The 15,667-nt window shown below is 50.2% G+C and overlaps 1 protein-coding gene across 2 annotated transcripts in view; it reads right to left on the reverse strand.

Annotated features, from left to right (window-relative positions):
• ARHGEF40 (Rho guanine nucleotide exchange factor 40) overlaps nt 1–15,667 on the reverse strand; it is a 507,114-nt gene that overhangs the window by 204,446 nt on the left and 287,001 nt on the right. For both annotated transcript variants that reach the window (XM_069633711.1, XM_069633710.1), the window contains exon 6: nt 1,294–1,399. In XM_069633711.1, the coding sequence (XP_069489812.1) occupies nt 1,294–1,399 (106 nt within the window). The remainder of the gene's footprint in view (nt 1–1,293; nt 1,400–15,667) is intronic.

Genomic DNA, 15,667 nt, shown 5'->3' on the forward strand with positions numbered 1-15,667 from the left:
GCAGTTCTTACTGTTTTTATGTCCTGTTCCAATAAATTGCTTGATGGTTAGAAATAGCTTAATGTTGTATTGTCTGCAAATGGAGAAATCGTAATCAAAAACCTTTTTGAAAAGATAATCAGGGAGAAGTCTCAGGGGGAGACATGCGCTTGTAGAAGAAACGGAAAGGTGATACAGGAGGAACAGAGAGATAGGTAAGAGGGGTGGGGAAAAGGGGGAGGAAGGGAAAGAAGGGCGAGAATGGAGAAATCTTAATGAAAAGCTTTAAAAAAGATAATTAGGGAGAAGTCACAGGGAGAGAAAAATGTTCTTGATGAAGGAATGGAAAGGTGACGTGAGAGATGAAGGAGGAACAGAGAGATAGGCAAGTAAGAAAGGTGGGGGAAAAAGGAGAAGCGGGGAAGGAGGGAGCAAATAGGACTTAAGAGAAGAGAGCGATAATAAGTTGCAGGGAGAATGACTGATAAGTGAAAAGAGGTCATGGGTGGTCTTGCCATTCCTTTGCACATGCACAAACATTTTGCATGAACAAACAAGCGTGTTAGCGCCAGTGTACGCGCAGCCCAAGGGCATTTGCCCCTGAGATCCTCTGTATTTGTATGTTAGGTTTTCAACAGTGCAAGCCCAGCTAGCAAGCAAGGCAGCGCTGTGCGTGTCGTTGAGGGCAACACACAAGGAGAGATGAGGATTACAAAATGTTTACTGGGATGTTCTAGCCATGGCGGTGGGCTGTGATGTGTCAAAGCATGGAGCCTAGGCGGCAGCTAGGCATTGCCTGAAAGAGAAAGGTCTTGAGTTCCTTCATGAACTGCAGGAGCGGTGGTGCATTCTGGATTGCCACCAGGATCGTGTTCCAGTAGGCAGGGGCATAGCAAGAGAAGGCCTGTTTCCTCTCCTCGTGCACCAATGTGAATACACATTGGTACTGTGGCATCACCCAAGATTATCTACAGAACGTTTTTTGGGGGGTGCTACAGGGAGGAAAAGAGGTGTGGAGAACAAAGAAAAAAGTGGCACGAATAGCAAGAGGGAGTGAGGGAAGAGGCATTAAGAGTGAGGGCGCAATGTAAGAAGAGGCTGGCAAATCCATGGAGGGCAGAACAAGGCAGAGAAATAGAGAAAGCAAGCGGGCGACTAAAAGGCGTGGAACAAGGCAGAGAGATGGAAGAAAGAGAGAGATATGAAGACATTAGAGAGTGAAAGAACATGGGGGAATGAGGGAGAGAGAGCGAGAGAATAGGTGAGTGATTTCCTGACGGACAGAGACAGGCAAGGCTGAACATTAGACTGTACCTGAAGCTCCCGGAGGGCTCGAAGGAGGACTTCAACTGGAGGCTGGGAGGCTCCAGGGCTGCGCAGGTCAACAATCACAGCCAGCCCCAGTGTCCGCAGTTCCTTCCTGGAGAGAGAAAAAGGGATGGTTGTAATGTGAGTGGGAGAGGAACTGCTTCCCCCCTTTAAACTGGGTGAACACTTGCTCTTCTTCAGTGCTTCATTAGTGGGGTGTTTGCCAGTGCTCAGCCCTGGCACTTATTTTTAAGCTTCTGCACTTATTGTCTCAGACTCACTTTAATTATGAAGTGGTGATAGTCATTGCATCCATCAACCACAACGAGCAGGTGCGAGCTGTAGAGTAACCACAAATATGTCGACACTGTGGGGAGAAGCTATGGATGGTGGCAGCAGTGGTGGGGACCTGCCCACCCACAGTGTCACTGGAGTGCTAGAAAATATTTGGGGCATGGCACTTATTTTGTTTTTACAAATGAAACACTGCTCTTCTCCATCCTGTCTGTCATAACATACCCCAAACCTTAGAATGAAGGAAACCTCATGCAGTATACCTACAATACATTTATAAAAACATACGCAAAAACAAAGCCCTTAAGTTCTTCTTGGTCGTGCCGATGTGTTTTGTAAGTTCTGGATTTTTAGCTCATGTAACTCTATATTCTTACTTGGTATGTGTAGTTTTAATTTCATACTTTGCACTCACAACTAAAAGTAACAGAGTGCAAATTGATAGAAGCCCAAAAGCCAGGATTGGAGGAGCATCACACTCCTGACGTGGGCCAACTCAAGATGCCTTTAACCTCCCTTCGGGGTTATACATATGTGATAATACAGCATTAGACAGAGGAACAGAGCAGCTTGTATGTTTTTTAATGTAAAAAACAACACAGAATCTGGCAGAGTGGAGACCTTCTGTAAGGGGCCTGCTTGAGCAAAGAAGGCGCCAGAAAAGGTGGGACTGTTCGCTTAGAGGTGTAAATGCCCCTATGCCCTGCCAATGACTGAAGGCGCCCCTCCTTTGTCTTCAGTGGGCCAGAATGAGTTTCTACCAAGGGCAAACAAAGAGTCTGTGCGAATAGCACATTTTCAACCCTTTCGACTGCAGCCCCTTTTTCATTTTATTTATCTATTTTTTCATTTATAACGTGCACGAGCCCCGTAGGCATCAAGGTGCTATTTGCAAAATTCACATCAGTATAAGAAAACGAGTAAGGTAGTTCGTCCGAATGTGTCAGTTTCATCAGGACAAGGGTTCCGCATGGGTCAAGTATTTCGTTATTTTTTCATGTATAACCCGTAGGCACCATAATAGTCAGATTCACGTGGACCAGAGTTGGTAGGCAAGAACACCTTTGCCCCCGTGTGCATTCTGCACAACTGTGAGTGGGAAAAGGTCCAAAGCGGGAGAAAGAGAGTGGGAAAGGGCCTGGTAGCATCCTGCAGCCTCATTGCCCCCAGCAGGGGTGTTGCTAGGTCTGGCAAGGATCAGGGGATACACTAATGTCGGGAGTGGCGGGATTCGGGGCTAGCTAGCATTTTGGTTGCAGCACCTGAGCTTCTGTCCGGGGCTACAACGAAAAGACCTGGGGCTATGGCCCCCTCAGGCCCCCCTAGCAACGCCTCTGGCGCCCGGTGACCCTCAACGTATTAGAGGGTGCCCCTTTCCACCCCCTCCCCACACTAGGCATTCTAGGAAGGAGCAAGCGATGCATGTGCAGAGAGGAGAGGTGGAATGGCGGAACTGTGAGTGGGGCAAGAGATCCTGGGTCGATGACAACCTCACTTTACTATAAACCAGAATAATAAAAGGTAGGTGAAAGATACCCATGAGGGGCGGGTCCTTATTGAAGGAAATAACAGCAGTGATAGGTTACTTGGTGATTCCCTTCATGCAGGACAGCATCTGGCCCGCCCCATCAGCCCCATGGAGGCCCCCAACTCAGCCGTGTCTTCCCTGTGATAGCACATGTTGGGAGGGCCGTGATCATGGGCCGTGATCATGGAAGGGATAGGACCGCCTGAGACTTCCCTCCATCGGCACGGAACACCCACCATACCTTGGGCTCATTGGAAATCCTCCTTCGTCGCGTATATAGAGGTAACTGATGGGTTCGGAGTTCTCCAGACTGACAACATGCACTTGTCATTAATGTCTTAGGGAGTAATGGCCAGAGCATATTAGCACTGCCTCCAAGGCCATTGCGGCGATTTGGGGAAAAGGGTAATCGATCAAAGATATCATTTATATATTTCATTAAGATTCTGCTTTTCAGGTGGTCTTGGAATGTCAAGTTGGCACGGTCTTGGACCACAGAGCTTATAGTCACTTGTTTCGTTTTCTCTTGGGGCTCAGTTGCCAGGGATGGGGTGATGGGGTTCACTGTCACTTTCTTTAAATGCTCTGGGAGTCAGGACTTTAAGTCCCACACTGTAATCGTAATTCACTTTCTTGAATTCGAAATGCACAACCTCTCCTTCAGAGGTGTTGCCAATGTGGCCTTTAATTTCCACAATACAACAGGTATTAGCTTCCTTTGGTTGGATAGACCTTACTTCAATAGAGGCATTAGGAATGTGGGCGTCAAATCCCATAATTCAACAGTACTTCAAAACATATTCTTCTGAGGCATTGGAAATGTGCACTTGCTTCTGAGGAATTGAGAACATGTACTTCGATACCTACAATACAATAGTCCATGACTTTCGTTGATTCAGGGCACCACTCCAGCCGCATCCGACTCAGTAAACAATGTGGGATGTACCATGGACACAGATCTGACACTTTCGCACCACATCAACCCTGTGTATAAATCTTGCTAGCTACACCTCCGCAATCTGAGACGCATCTTCCCGTACCTATCCTACCCTCACAGGGTCACAGCAATCATGGCCATCGTCCTCTCCCACCTAGACTACACCAACTCTGGGCGCCCCTGAATTTCAACTAAGAAAGCTCCAACGGGTCCAAAACACCACATCTATGCTCCTTGGCTCCTTCACACCTGCCCTCTGTGTCCTCCACTGACTCCCTGTCAAGCGATAGAGCCCTTTCAAAAGCCATGTGCTTCACCCACTGTGCCCTGCACAAGGCCCAGATTACTTTCAACACAATCTCACCCGTTACCAACCTAACAGAAACCTGCGATCGGGCACTGCACTCTTTTCTGTCCTCCCCCTATTCAAAATCGCCAATAATAGGGGGATCCTTCGACTCCGTCCAAGCTTGCACAATCTGGAATGCAATTCCCCTTAGCATCCACCTCTCAGAGGCCCACCTTGCGGTCCAGAAGGCCCTAAAGACCTGCCCCCCCCCGAATTCTGATTATCTTATGCCGCACTTTGGGTAATTTACCCCCTGTCAGAGAGGCCGGCCGAGGCAGCAATGAACCCCTCATGGAATGTACTGAGCAACTGAGAGCATAAACTCCAGTAGAAAACAGGACAGAATCCGTGATGCATCTACGAAACCAAGAAAGCAGTCAGGACACATGGGTATGTGTCACACTCCATGCCGTTGAAAGACAGCCGCTTGCACGGCCTCCCACCTGCACGCATCAGCTAACATACACTACTTGAAGACACTTCGCACAACACTTCTGCCAGTAGAATGGTATGCAGTAATAAAATCGCTGCAAAAAAGTAGTCTGCACAAAAAACTGCGGAAAAAGTGCTGTGATTTGACCCCATAAAGATGTACCCCATTATACCATTTAAGGGCAGTGGGAGTTGTGGGGGTGTGCCCCGCTCTCCTTAAATGGTATAATGGTCCAGTGGTTGCAGGGTGTCCCACGCATCCATTACATGGATTGCGGCGGCAAAACCACAGTCTTTTTGACACTATCTTTTGTGTAAACAGCAATTTTTGCTGCGATTTTAACACATGGAACCCATTAGAACCTAGCTATGTTCCACGACAAACATTCAGTCTAGTTGGACACATATTCAGTCTCCTGAACTCTCATACTCTCCCGACAACCTCACAGCACCCATCCAGAAGCCAGATCGACATGGGTCACTAGGAGGGATTTGGCCAACCCTACCTATCTTGTATTGGCGAAAATTCACATAAAAATTCTAAACTACTCTGACAAATCTCCGATACCTTGGACTTCCATCCCCCCAGTGCATTCACTTACAGCACTTTGAGGCCATACCAATGGGAAAAGGCGCTATACAAATTACAAATTACATTACACACAGTCTCTCCTTCAGCTGCATTGTGCATGTGGACTTCAATTCCCATGATACAACAATGGTTCACAACTTCTCCTTCAAGGGTGTTGGAAAAGTGGGCTTCACTTTTCAGAAGGAAAGGGTATTGCCTTTCCTTGATTCATACAGTACCACTCCTTCAGAGTTATGGGGAATCTGGATGTCAATTTCCACCACTCATGCGCTGTTCACTTTATTTGATTAAATGTGTATGCAGTCTCTTCTGCAGAGGCATCGAGAAGTTGGACTTTAATCCTCACAATGTAACAATTATTCATGATCTTGCTTGGGACTTCGGATCCCCTCTTAGATATGACTCTCAGACTTGCTCCGCTGTTGGGTCTGGTTTGGCTCCCACTCTCCCTTGTCATCCGCTCAAACCTTTCCTTCTTTGCTGGGCCATTGGATCTTTTCTGCAGGCCCCTTGCTTTTACTCCTCACACATCTTCCCCTTCTCCTTGTGGACTATCTCCATGCACTGTCCACCCTGCCACAAGCTTCTCTCTAGGGATTACTACTGATTAGTGCTCTCCTTCCTGGCCTTGGCTCACCATTCAGAGTTTCTACTTTGAATAGCTTTAGCCCCTGCTCGTCTCTTTGCCTTGGCCAAGCATCTCAGTATTCCTTCGTTTACGGTCTTCTCTCAACCTCCTTGCTTCCTCTCTTAAAAATGTGTCTCTCTATTCAAGTTCTGAATGTACTTATTTTATCTGCAGCTGTGCTACTGGTTAAGTTATATGTTAAAATGGTGGAAGAAAAGGCTCAACTTTTCATATTTGCTTCATGGGCTCACAGGGCACGTCATTATACTGAGTTAAATATGCTAATTCAGCCCCAGATAGGGAGACCCACCTAAAAACTGCGGGAGTAAAGAAGATACACGGTGGGAGTGGCTACATGGGGAATAACACAGATAATCTGCACCACAGACACACTGTATGAAGGACTTCACTGGGAATGCTATGGGGTAGCGGTACATTGGATGTAAACTTGGTCCAACATATTGCTTTATGAATGATTAGCTAAAGAAGGGGAGGGGCAAAAATAGCACAATCACAAATGCGTGTGGTGGGAAATCCCCCGGAGCAGACAGGATCTGGGAACTATTCATTTTAAACCAGGTGACCACAACGCCAGGGATGTGCAAAGGGGGGAGAAGGCTCAATTCACTCGTCATATGGGAATTAAGACAGCCGAAACTGGGTGATGAAACTGCAGGGTGGTCAGCTAAACAAGCTGCCCTGCATGCTAGAGGGGAGGTTGGCTCTGTACCAGTGTGCCGGTCAAACGACTGCGAATGCCCATTGGCAGGCGGCAGTGCGATTGGAATACTGGACGGAGTGGCGTTCCTGGGAGGACCAATCAGACGGTAAGTTCCCAAGCTCAGACAAGGGGGCCATCTCTGAAAGTACCTAACACAGAGTCCACAAAGGTAATTACCTATCAGATATCATGTGAATGTCCCCTTTCCCACCTGCTGCAGGGTGTCTTGTGTCCCGTTCTCAATGGTGCTGACCAATGGCTTCAAGTTCATTATCTAACAGGTATTGTGTGAAAGTCCCCTTTCCCACCAGCTGCAGGGCGTCTTGTGCCCCGTTCTCAATGGTGCTGACCAATGGCAGTGTATTTAAGTTGTGTCAGTCAGCACAAATCTTGCTTCATAAATAACAAGATGTTCCGGTGTGGGTTGTGAATAAAATGTGGTCACATTGGGAGGTGAAGTGATGGGAAACTATTGAACTATTTGCTCCAATGACGCTTTCACTAATTAATGTAACTATCAAGGAGGAGGAGGAGGAGATTGAAAACCAATCAAATCCCTGGGAAGCACAGAAAAAAACGAATCCTCCAACTTGCAAGTGTTTCTCCTGACTTCCGACTATTGTATTTCTTGTTATAAAACTGCTGCTCATAGTCATTCAGGTGTCAGCCTCTCGATCAGAGCTAATCCACTGTTGTGTTTTAATTTGTGGTCACCCAGCTGTAATGAACAGCGTTGCTTCTTGCCTGGTTTTGGGCTCCATTTTTTTAGAACATGGTTTTTATTATGCACTAATTAGTGGACATCTGACTAAAATACCCAGCAGGCCTGTGTCAGGAGGCCATAGCTAGTACTGAACGCCAATCTGGGAAAAATCTCCAACTAATGCTAGTGTGCCAGAAGTTCTGCAAAAGACGACAGACCCCCCACCAAACCCACCTATGCCTTTGTGGCGGCATTGATTGGACGGGCAAGCACGCATGCATTTGAAACTGCATGTGATCAACTAATTCAGAACCAACTCGTACCAACTCGACTCCAAGATACCAGAAGCACTGTGTATGAACAGAGGTCTTGAAAAGGCCAGCTCGTTTGCCAAAGCGATGGTGCTTTTCATATGATGTATAAAATGCACAGAGAGGAAGGAGGGGCTGTGCATTTTGCGGAAACCCAGAAAAGACATGGATCTAACTTCAATGGAAAAAACTATAAGAAAATCCCATCAACAGAACACATGTGGGGATGTATAGCTATGGCAGCCACTCGCATGTTGAAAATCACCCAGCATTTCCAACAAGCAGCTACAAATTAATGGAATGCAGAAGGTTGGTCACCTACCACTTTTTGCAACACTAAAAGGACCTAGATAGGCATCGTAGTTGATGGCACAATAGTTGATGATGATACCGAGAATTGTGCTATAGGCCACAACCAACTATCACTCAGGAAGAAACAAAGCAAAGGAGGCCTACAGTGTGGTCTCCACGGATGGCAGCTAAGTATAGATGCTGCCTGATTCTGGCTCAGACTGAACCATAGTCCCTGAAGATCTCAACCACATGACCTTACTCTAACGAAGAAGCTATACCTATCCTTGCTCTGTCCCTGGCACCTAGGAAGGTTACAAGATACCACTTCTGGAATTCAAAGTTTGTGATATGATTTGATCTTCAAAGTTTACACAGCGTATCTTTCTTTTTTTTTAAATTCAATTTTATTGGTTTTTCAAGGCAACAAAGCATTAATACAAACAATGGCAATAGGGCACCGGTCCGAGCCAACTTCGATTAGAAAAACTCTGCTGTTTACACCCTACCTCCCCCCTCCTGCACAAGACCCCTAACAATGAGGCACACGATCCACATCTCCATGAGTAAACGTTTCGGGCAGCTCCAACTGGGCATACAAGGAATTAACATAAATGGACATTACTTGAGGAAGTGCAAAGAGTCTCCTACCACAACCAGTTTTCGGGCCGGGTGGGGTGCATCAGCTAGGCTCCCGTATCGTCCTCAACATTAGCGAATGCTTTCATAAATTCCAGCCAATCAGTCTCAACCTGCGTGCGGGAGCCTTGTAATGCTGATGTTAGTCTCTCCATGAAATAAATGTCTTTGGCCACCAACACCCATTCCCTCTTCGAAGGGAGGGATGCTCTCTTCCAAGTCCTGGCCCGTACAGCTCTGGCTGCCAATAGCAAGAAGTGTGTCAGGTCCAGGAGTTTCTCCCAGTGGTCGTTCCTGTAGCGGAGGCCAAATATCAATAACAATGGGTCTGATGGGTAAACCCCCTGCTCCTCGAGCCAGCTGAGCACTTCTGACCAATAGACTTGTACTTTCCTGCAGGACCACCACATATGCCAGTAGTCGGCTCTTTCCCCACATCCGTGCCAACACAACGGGACAGTGTCTGGGAACATCCTAGAGAGGGAGATCGGGTCGTACTGCCATCTGTGGAGAAGCTAGATGGCATGGGACTTATACTGGCATGAGATAGAAGTCTTAAATGCCCTGCTACATAGCCTCCCCCAGAGCCCGTCCCCGATGGTGCAGCCCAAGTCCCTCTCCCATTTCCGTCTAAGGCTCTTAGTCGTTCCCTCGTGGGAGGTTAACAGTGCTCTGTAAAGGAGGGGGATGAGGCCCTTCATTTGTGTGTGGGAGTCTAAGATTTTTTCAACCGGGGTCAGCCCTCTTTGTAAGCATGATTTCAGTTTAGGTTTCATTAGGACGCCCTTGAGGCGCAGGTATAAGTGCTGGGAGAGCCTGCCGATTCCCAGAGCCGCTTCGAGTTCCTGGATACTTATGAAAGTGTCTTCCCTTACCAATTGGCCTACTCTACACAGGCCCGCGTCAAACCATGACTGATAGTGTTTGTGGCCCGGAATTTCTTCGAGGACTGGCGTTGACCAGATGTGGCTCAGAGGAGAGGGCCATGTGGTGACTTTCTCGCTAGAGCCTTTCCCTGCTAGTGCTTTCCACATTGTGCCCAGTATTGGGTGGTCCCTAATTCTTTTGGGGAGCTTTTTCAGTGGGACCCATAGCCATTCCCCCACCGTGACTGTGCGCAGGTAGAAATTTTCAATGTATACCCATTGTTTATTTGTGTCCTCTCTAAGGTGAGGAGCCAGGGCCTTAAGTTGGGCAGCTCTATGGTAGGCATTAAGGTCCGGGAGGGCAACCCCTCCTCTATCCTTGGGGAGGGTGAGAGTCTCGTACCCAATCCTATGTCTCTGGCCCTGCCATATGAACTTCACTATGCGCCTCTTGGCTTCTCTAAGGTATGATTCAGGAGACTCCAAGGGGAGCATTTGGAAGACGTACAACACCCTGGGGAGCAAATTCATTTTTATGGCGTTTATTCTTCCCATCCAGGAGATCTGCCCCTTGCCCCCAAGCCTCCATGTCCCTGAATAGTTTGTCAAAGAGCGGGGGGTAGTTTGCCTGGCCTAGATCCCGTCGGGACGGACTATGTTGATCCCCAAGTATTTTATCTCCTCCGAACAGATTCGGAGGGCCAGTGGGACGAGTTCCACAAGGTCTCTATCCGCATCAGGTGCGAAGGGAAGGATCATGGACTTGCTGACGTTTACCTTGAACCCGGAGAAGTGGCCAAACTGTTGAATCACCTGAAAAGCGGCAGGGACAGTCCTTGCCGGGTCCCGCAGGTGGAGCAGGATGTCTTCTGCATAGAGGCCTAATTTGAAGGTGCGTTCGCCCACCTCAATTCCTCTCACCATTGAGGCCCCCCTGAGGTACTCTGCCAGAATCTCCATTGTCATGGCGAAGAGGAAAGGGGGCAATCCTGCCTCGTACCTCTCTGGAGATGAAAAACTCGTGACAGACGCCCGTTGACTGTAACTCTGGCAGTAGGTGACACATATAGGGCCTTGACGGCTTGTTTAATCCCCGCCCCGAAGCCCAGCTTCTCGAGTACCCCCTGAAGGAATCCCCAGTCAACCCGATCGAACGCCTTCTCAGCATCAATGGACACCAGGACGGGGTTCCTACCCTTCAGTGCTGCCTCTCTCATCAGGTGCAACGTCTTGCGCAGGGTATCTGCGCCTTGCCTTCCCCGTATGAAACCCACCTGATCTGAGTGAATTAGCCTCGGCATGTAGCTGTCCAGTCTCGAGGCGATAATCCTGGTAAATAGCTTTGCATCTACATTCAGGAGGGAGATGGGTCTGTAGGAGCGTCAATCCGCAGGGTCTTTCCCCTCCTTCAGAATCACCGTGATCAGCGCTTTGCCAAAGGAAGGGGGAGCCCTCCTCGTTCTCATAATATTCGAAAAAAGATCTGCAAGGAACCCCGCCAGGAGGCCTGAAAAAGCCTTATAGAAACCTGCCGAGAACCCGTCCTCCCCCGGGGCCCTGCCCAGTTTAAGTCCCGATATGGCTCTAAGGACCTCCTCCTCAGTTATGGGGGCATCTAGGGCCGCCGCCTCTGAGGGATCGAGGGAGGGGGGGGTGACCCCGTTGAGATAAACCTCTCTCTCCTCCTTCTCTGTCTCCCCTTCCCTCCCGTAGAGCTTCTCATAGAAAGAAGCGAAACTCTCGACTATCCCTTCCGGATCCGATCTTTCCCCCTCTTCAGCGCTAACCACTCTTGCCACCCATCTATCAGCCCTTTGGCCTCGCAATTTTGCTGCCAGCATAGCATCAACCTTGTCTCCCTTCTCATAGTATTTCTGACGTAGATGTTGGAGCCCCGCTACAATTTTCCCCATCTCCATTTCTCTCAATTCTAGTCTCTTCTCCCTCGCTATGCTCAGATCCCTTTCTTTCTCTGTCTCCGCCTTCCCCTCCGAGCTTTCTAGGTGGATTATTTTATATCTCAACTTGTGGGTCAGGAGGGTCCTAGTTCTTTTTTTGGATGCCCCTTCGCTGATCAACCTTCCCCTCCAAGTCGCTTTAGCCGCCTCCCACACCATATCCCGGCTCACCTCTCCTGTGTCATTTAGCTGAAAAAATTCTTTAATTGCGGCGGACATTTCTTCCTTGAAGACCGCGTCCCTCAACAGCAAGTCATTGCACTTCCAAAGAGACTCCCTGGGTTTCAGCCCCGCTATGCTGACATCTGACCAGACCATGTCGTGGTCTGTCCAGCTGACCGGGCGGATGTCACAGGCCTCTATTCTGCTCATGTGCTGACACCCCATGAAAAGGTAGTTTATCCTGGTCCTGGTGCCATGGACTGCGGAGTAGAAGGTGTATCCCCTGCGTCTAGGGTGCAGCTCCCTCCATATGTCTACCAATCCCTGCTCCCACATTAATTCCCGCAACCCGCCACGAGGATCAGCCCCTCTGTTGCCTGATGTGGCCTAACTCCCACTATGGTCCAGCTGTCGATCTGCCCACATATTGAAGTCCCCGCCCAGGATCAAGAGCCCTTCCGCTTTAGTCAACACCTCCTCCAAGGCCACTTGAGCAAATTCCCTCTGGCCCACGTTAGGGCAGTATATCACTGCTAGGCTGACTCTGGAGTTATGTAGGTTGCCGGACACTACCAAGGCTCTTCCATCCTCCCTCTCCCACCGGGACACCTCTGTCAGTTTCTGGTTCCTTTGGAGTAGGATTCCCACTCCGCCTTTCTTTACAAGGCCTGATGCCCAAAAGGTCTGACCAACGTGAGATCCTGGAATGGCCCTCTCCTCCCCCCTCACTGTTCTGGTTTCTTGAACAAACAAGATATCCACCTTTCCATTTTTCATTTCCCTCCCGAGAAGGGAGTGCTTCGTCGGCGAGTTGAGCCCCTTGACGTTGAGCGAGCCCACCCTGAGTGACTCGAACCAGCCCCTTTTTTCATTGACTGCCATTGCTTTCCCTTCTTAAGTATCCTGTCTTCCCGGTCATGTCGGGGCTGCCCTGAGCCCGTTTGAAGTGTTGTGGATATTGTGCCCTGAGCCCCTGAACATCAATTCCCGTCCCACCCCCCTTCCTCCTCCCTCCTTTGTGCAAGACGCCTGCCAACGGGCAAGCCACCAGGGTGTGTGCATGTTCCTGCACCGCAGTTCTCTTAGTAAGCTCTGTGTCCCCAGCCGGGGTCGCCTACGAGCCAGACTTAATTTTTCCGTTAAACTATCTTTACACTCCTAGTCCCCTTCAGCCTCTGACGTCGGCGTGTTAGGTTTCCTGAATTTTCTCCTGCCCTTTGTTTTCTTCTTCGTGGACCAGGGACCTGCCGGTTCTCTCACAGTATCGCCTGGTTCTTGGGTCTCCATCATATTTCCCCCTTCCGGGGCATCCCCCTTGAGCACTTGTAGTACTTGTGAGGCTTCTTTGCCACTGATCACTCGATAGTCTACGCCGGCCCGTTCGAAGGAAGGGGCAAAGGGGAAGGACCATATGTATCTAATGTCTTGGCTTGTGAGCCACTGGGTGAGTGGACGACAATCTCTTCTGCGGGTGAGCGTGAGGGAGGATAGGTCCTGGAATATCTTAATTGTGTCGCCTTCAAAGATAAAGCTCCCCAGTGTTTTTGCCTTCTCGAAGACCTCCATTTTCTCTGTGTAACGGAGGAACTGCACCACAATGGACCTCGGTCCCCCGCCCGCGCACCCTCCACCTCGATGCGCTCTTTCCAGCTGGACTTCCTTGCCGCCCTCCAAAGTAAAAAGCTGATTTATCAGGCCCTGGACCTTCCTCCCCACGTCCGCCGCAGTTTCACCTCTCTCTTGAGTCACACCCATGATGCGCAGGTTGTTTCGGCGTTCTCTGTTTTCAAGATCGTCCATCTTCAAAATGATGTCCTCCTCTCTCATTTCCAAGTCCGTTAGCCTAGCCTCGTATTTCATGTCGAGCAGATCTGCCTGGAGGTGATTAATTGCCATGCCTTCCATTTTATCCTCCAGGGTCTCCACCCTCCCCTTGAGATTCACTATGGAGGCTTGAATGTCCGTGCAAATCGCCTTAATCTCTTGGAGAATGTCCTTGAGATCCTCTTTGGTGAGTGCTGCGGGAGGGGGATCGCCACTCGCTGGCATGGTGATTATGGCGTCTTTGGGGGCCACACCCGTGGCCACGAGGGGTCGGCGGAAGCGCTGGAGGGATGAGATCGCCCTGGGTACTGGGGGTCGCTCCAGGGTCCGAGCCTTCTGGCGCACCTCAGGGTGGTGCCACTATACCCCTTATGAGGGCCGTGTCGGGGTCGATGGTCCAGGGCCCCCACAGTGACCGGGCCACTGGATACTCGGACGGTGAGGGCACGTGGATCCGTGAGTAGCGCTGTGCCCTAGGTGGGGCCTGTTGGTCTGAGCAGAGTCTCGGCGATACTGGGCCTAGTAGGATCCGTCGAATTCGGGCGGCCCGTGCTCTTTTCGTCGCGCCCCGACCGGGTGGCGTACCTGCATGCAACCAAGGAGAAGGCCTTGGGGGGGGGCTGCCCCCAGTTGGCTCGTCCACTCGTCCACTCGATTGTCCCTGCCCCCCCACGTTCTCCTCACCGCCAACTGCTCCCCGTCACTGTGCTGGGCTCCGCTGAGTAGGCCAAGGCGCTTCCGGGGCGTCCATGGGGCCAATGCCAGTCGCAGGGACCTCCGTTCGCTGGGTGTGGGCCAGGAACGAGCTCAAGGCCCCGGTGTATTGGGGGGCGCCCCTCTGTGCTGCACCCGTTGCGCTGCGCTGATAGCGGGCAGGAAGCCTGGGCCGTGTCCTCCTTGGTCCTCGGCTCTCGTAGGGTTCACTGTGTCCGTGGGGGCCGCATCCGTGGGGGCCGCGTCCGTACATGCCTCACTGCAGGTCCCCCACAGTGCAGTGCGTCCCCCAGCACACCTCCACGAAATATGCTTCTGGGATGGGGGGTGGGGCCTCTTCACAGGGCCGCGGGGGCGGCGGCGTCCGGTGTCACTCATGTGCACTTTCTCAGGACACTTCTATAGCCAGACCCCCGGTCCAAACCGCGGCGGGTCTCAGGGTGGGGCCCTCTGATCAGGAGACAGGTCTTCTCTGGCTCAGTCTCGTACTCCAGGCTGGGGACTAGGAAAGTCCACTAGGCCCTGCGGTGCTTTCAGGAGCGCGATGCTTACACGTCCTGCATGCTCCGCGCCCCCTGCTGGTCCCACAGCATATCTTTCATTGAAAGACAGGTCCCTCAATCCTGGGATGGGATGATCAGTGTCTCCAAGATATCACACGAGACCCCTATGCATCACAACAGGTACTCCCACTGCATACGTTACGCGCCCGGATCAGCAATGCAGGGATGCCTACATCTTCCAAAAGCAAGGACTCCTGCTGAAGTACGACATACATAAAGTTACTGTATGCAAGGAGGACTGTTGTAATGATGAATCTTCCAGACATGAGTTAGATTGGTATAAGTTCCTTTTATTAAGAGGTAACAGGATAGGAGCTAATTTAGGGGGCCAAGTCCCAGAGGGGACCCACTGGCACCCACCACTCAGGCTTACCTTCTCCGACTGCCTGGAGTGGAACCAGCTTCACAAGTACACATTCTAACCACACACTCAACATTCTCTCAGTGACCTCATTCCCTCATGCATACAGAGAAAGGGGATATGACACAGACCTACTAGGGAAGCATTTGATTTGCCAGTTCCACGTACGGCACGCCAGGGAATGCATACGTCAAAGGACTATGTCTGTCTGTAGATCTCACTAGGCTTAGAGTAATGTCGTCACAGACAGTTTTCCCGTAGCAAACCTTATAAACTTATATGCAACAACGTACGATTTTTCACAAACCTTGATCTCAAATGCGAATACCACCACATACAATGTTGCCTAAATCCAAGAGTCTGGTTGCATTGCTACCTGTGACTGGGCCTTCCAGTACCCCAGGATGCCATTCCATCTGTCTTCAGCAACCCCTACTTTCCAGTGCCGTCTCAAACACTTTGTAAAAGGCGTTCAGAAGGTCCTATTCGTCCAGGATGGGATCCTTG

This window comes from Ambystoma mexicanum, chromosome 13 (assembly GCF_040938575.1).
Source record: "Ambystoma mexicanum isolate Mex_15411 chromosome 13, UKY_AmexF1_1, whole genome shotgun sequence".
Taxonomy (NCBI): domain Eukaryota; kingdom Metazoa; phylum Chordata; class Amphibia; order Caudata; family Ambystomatidae; genus Ambystoma; species Ambystoma mexicanum.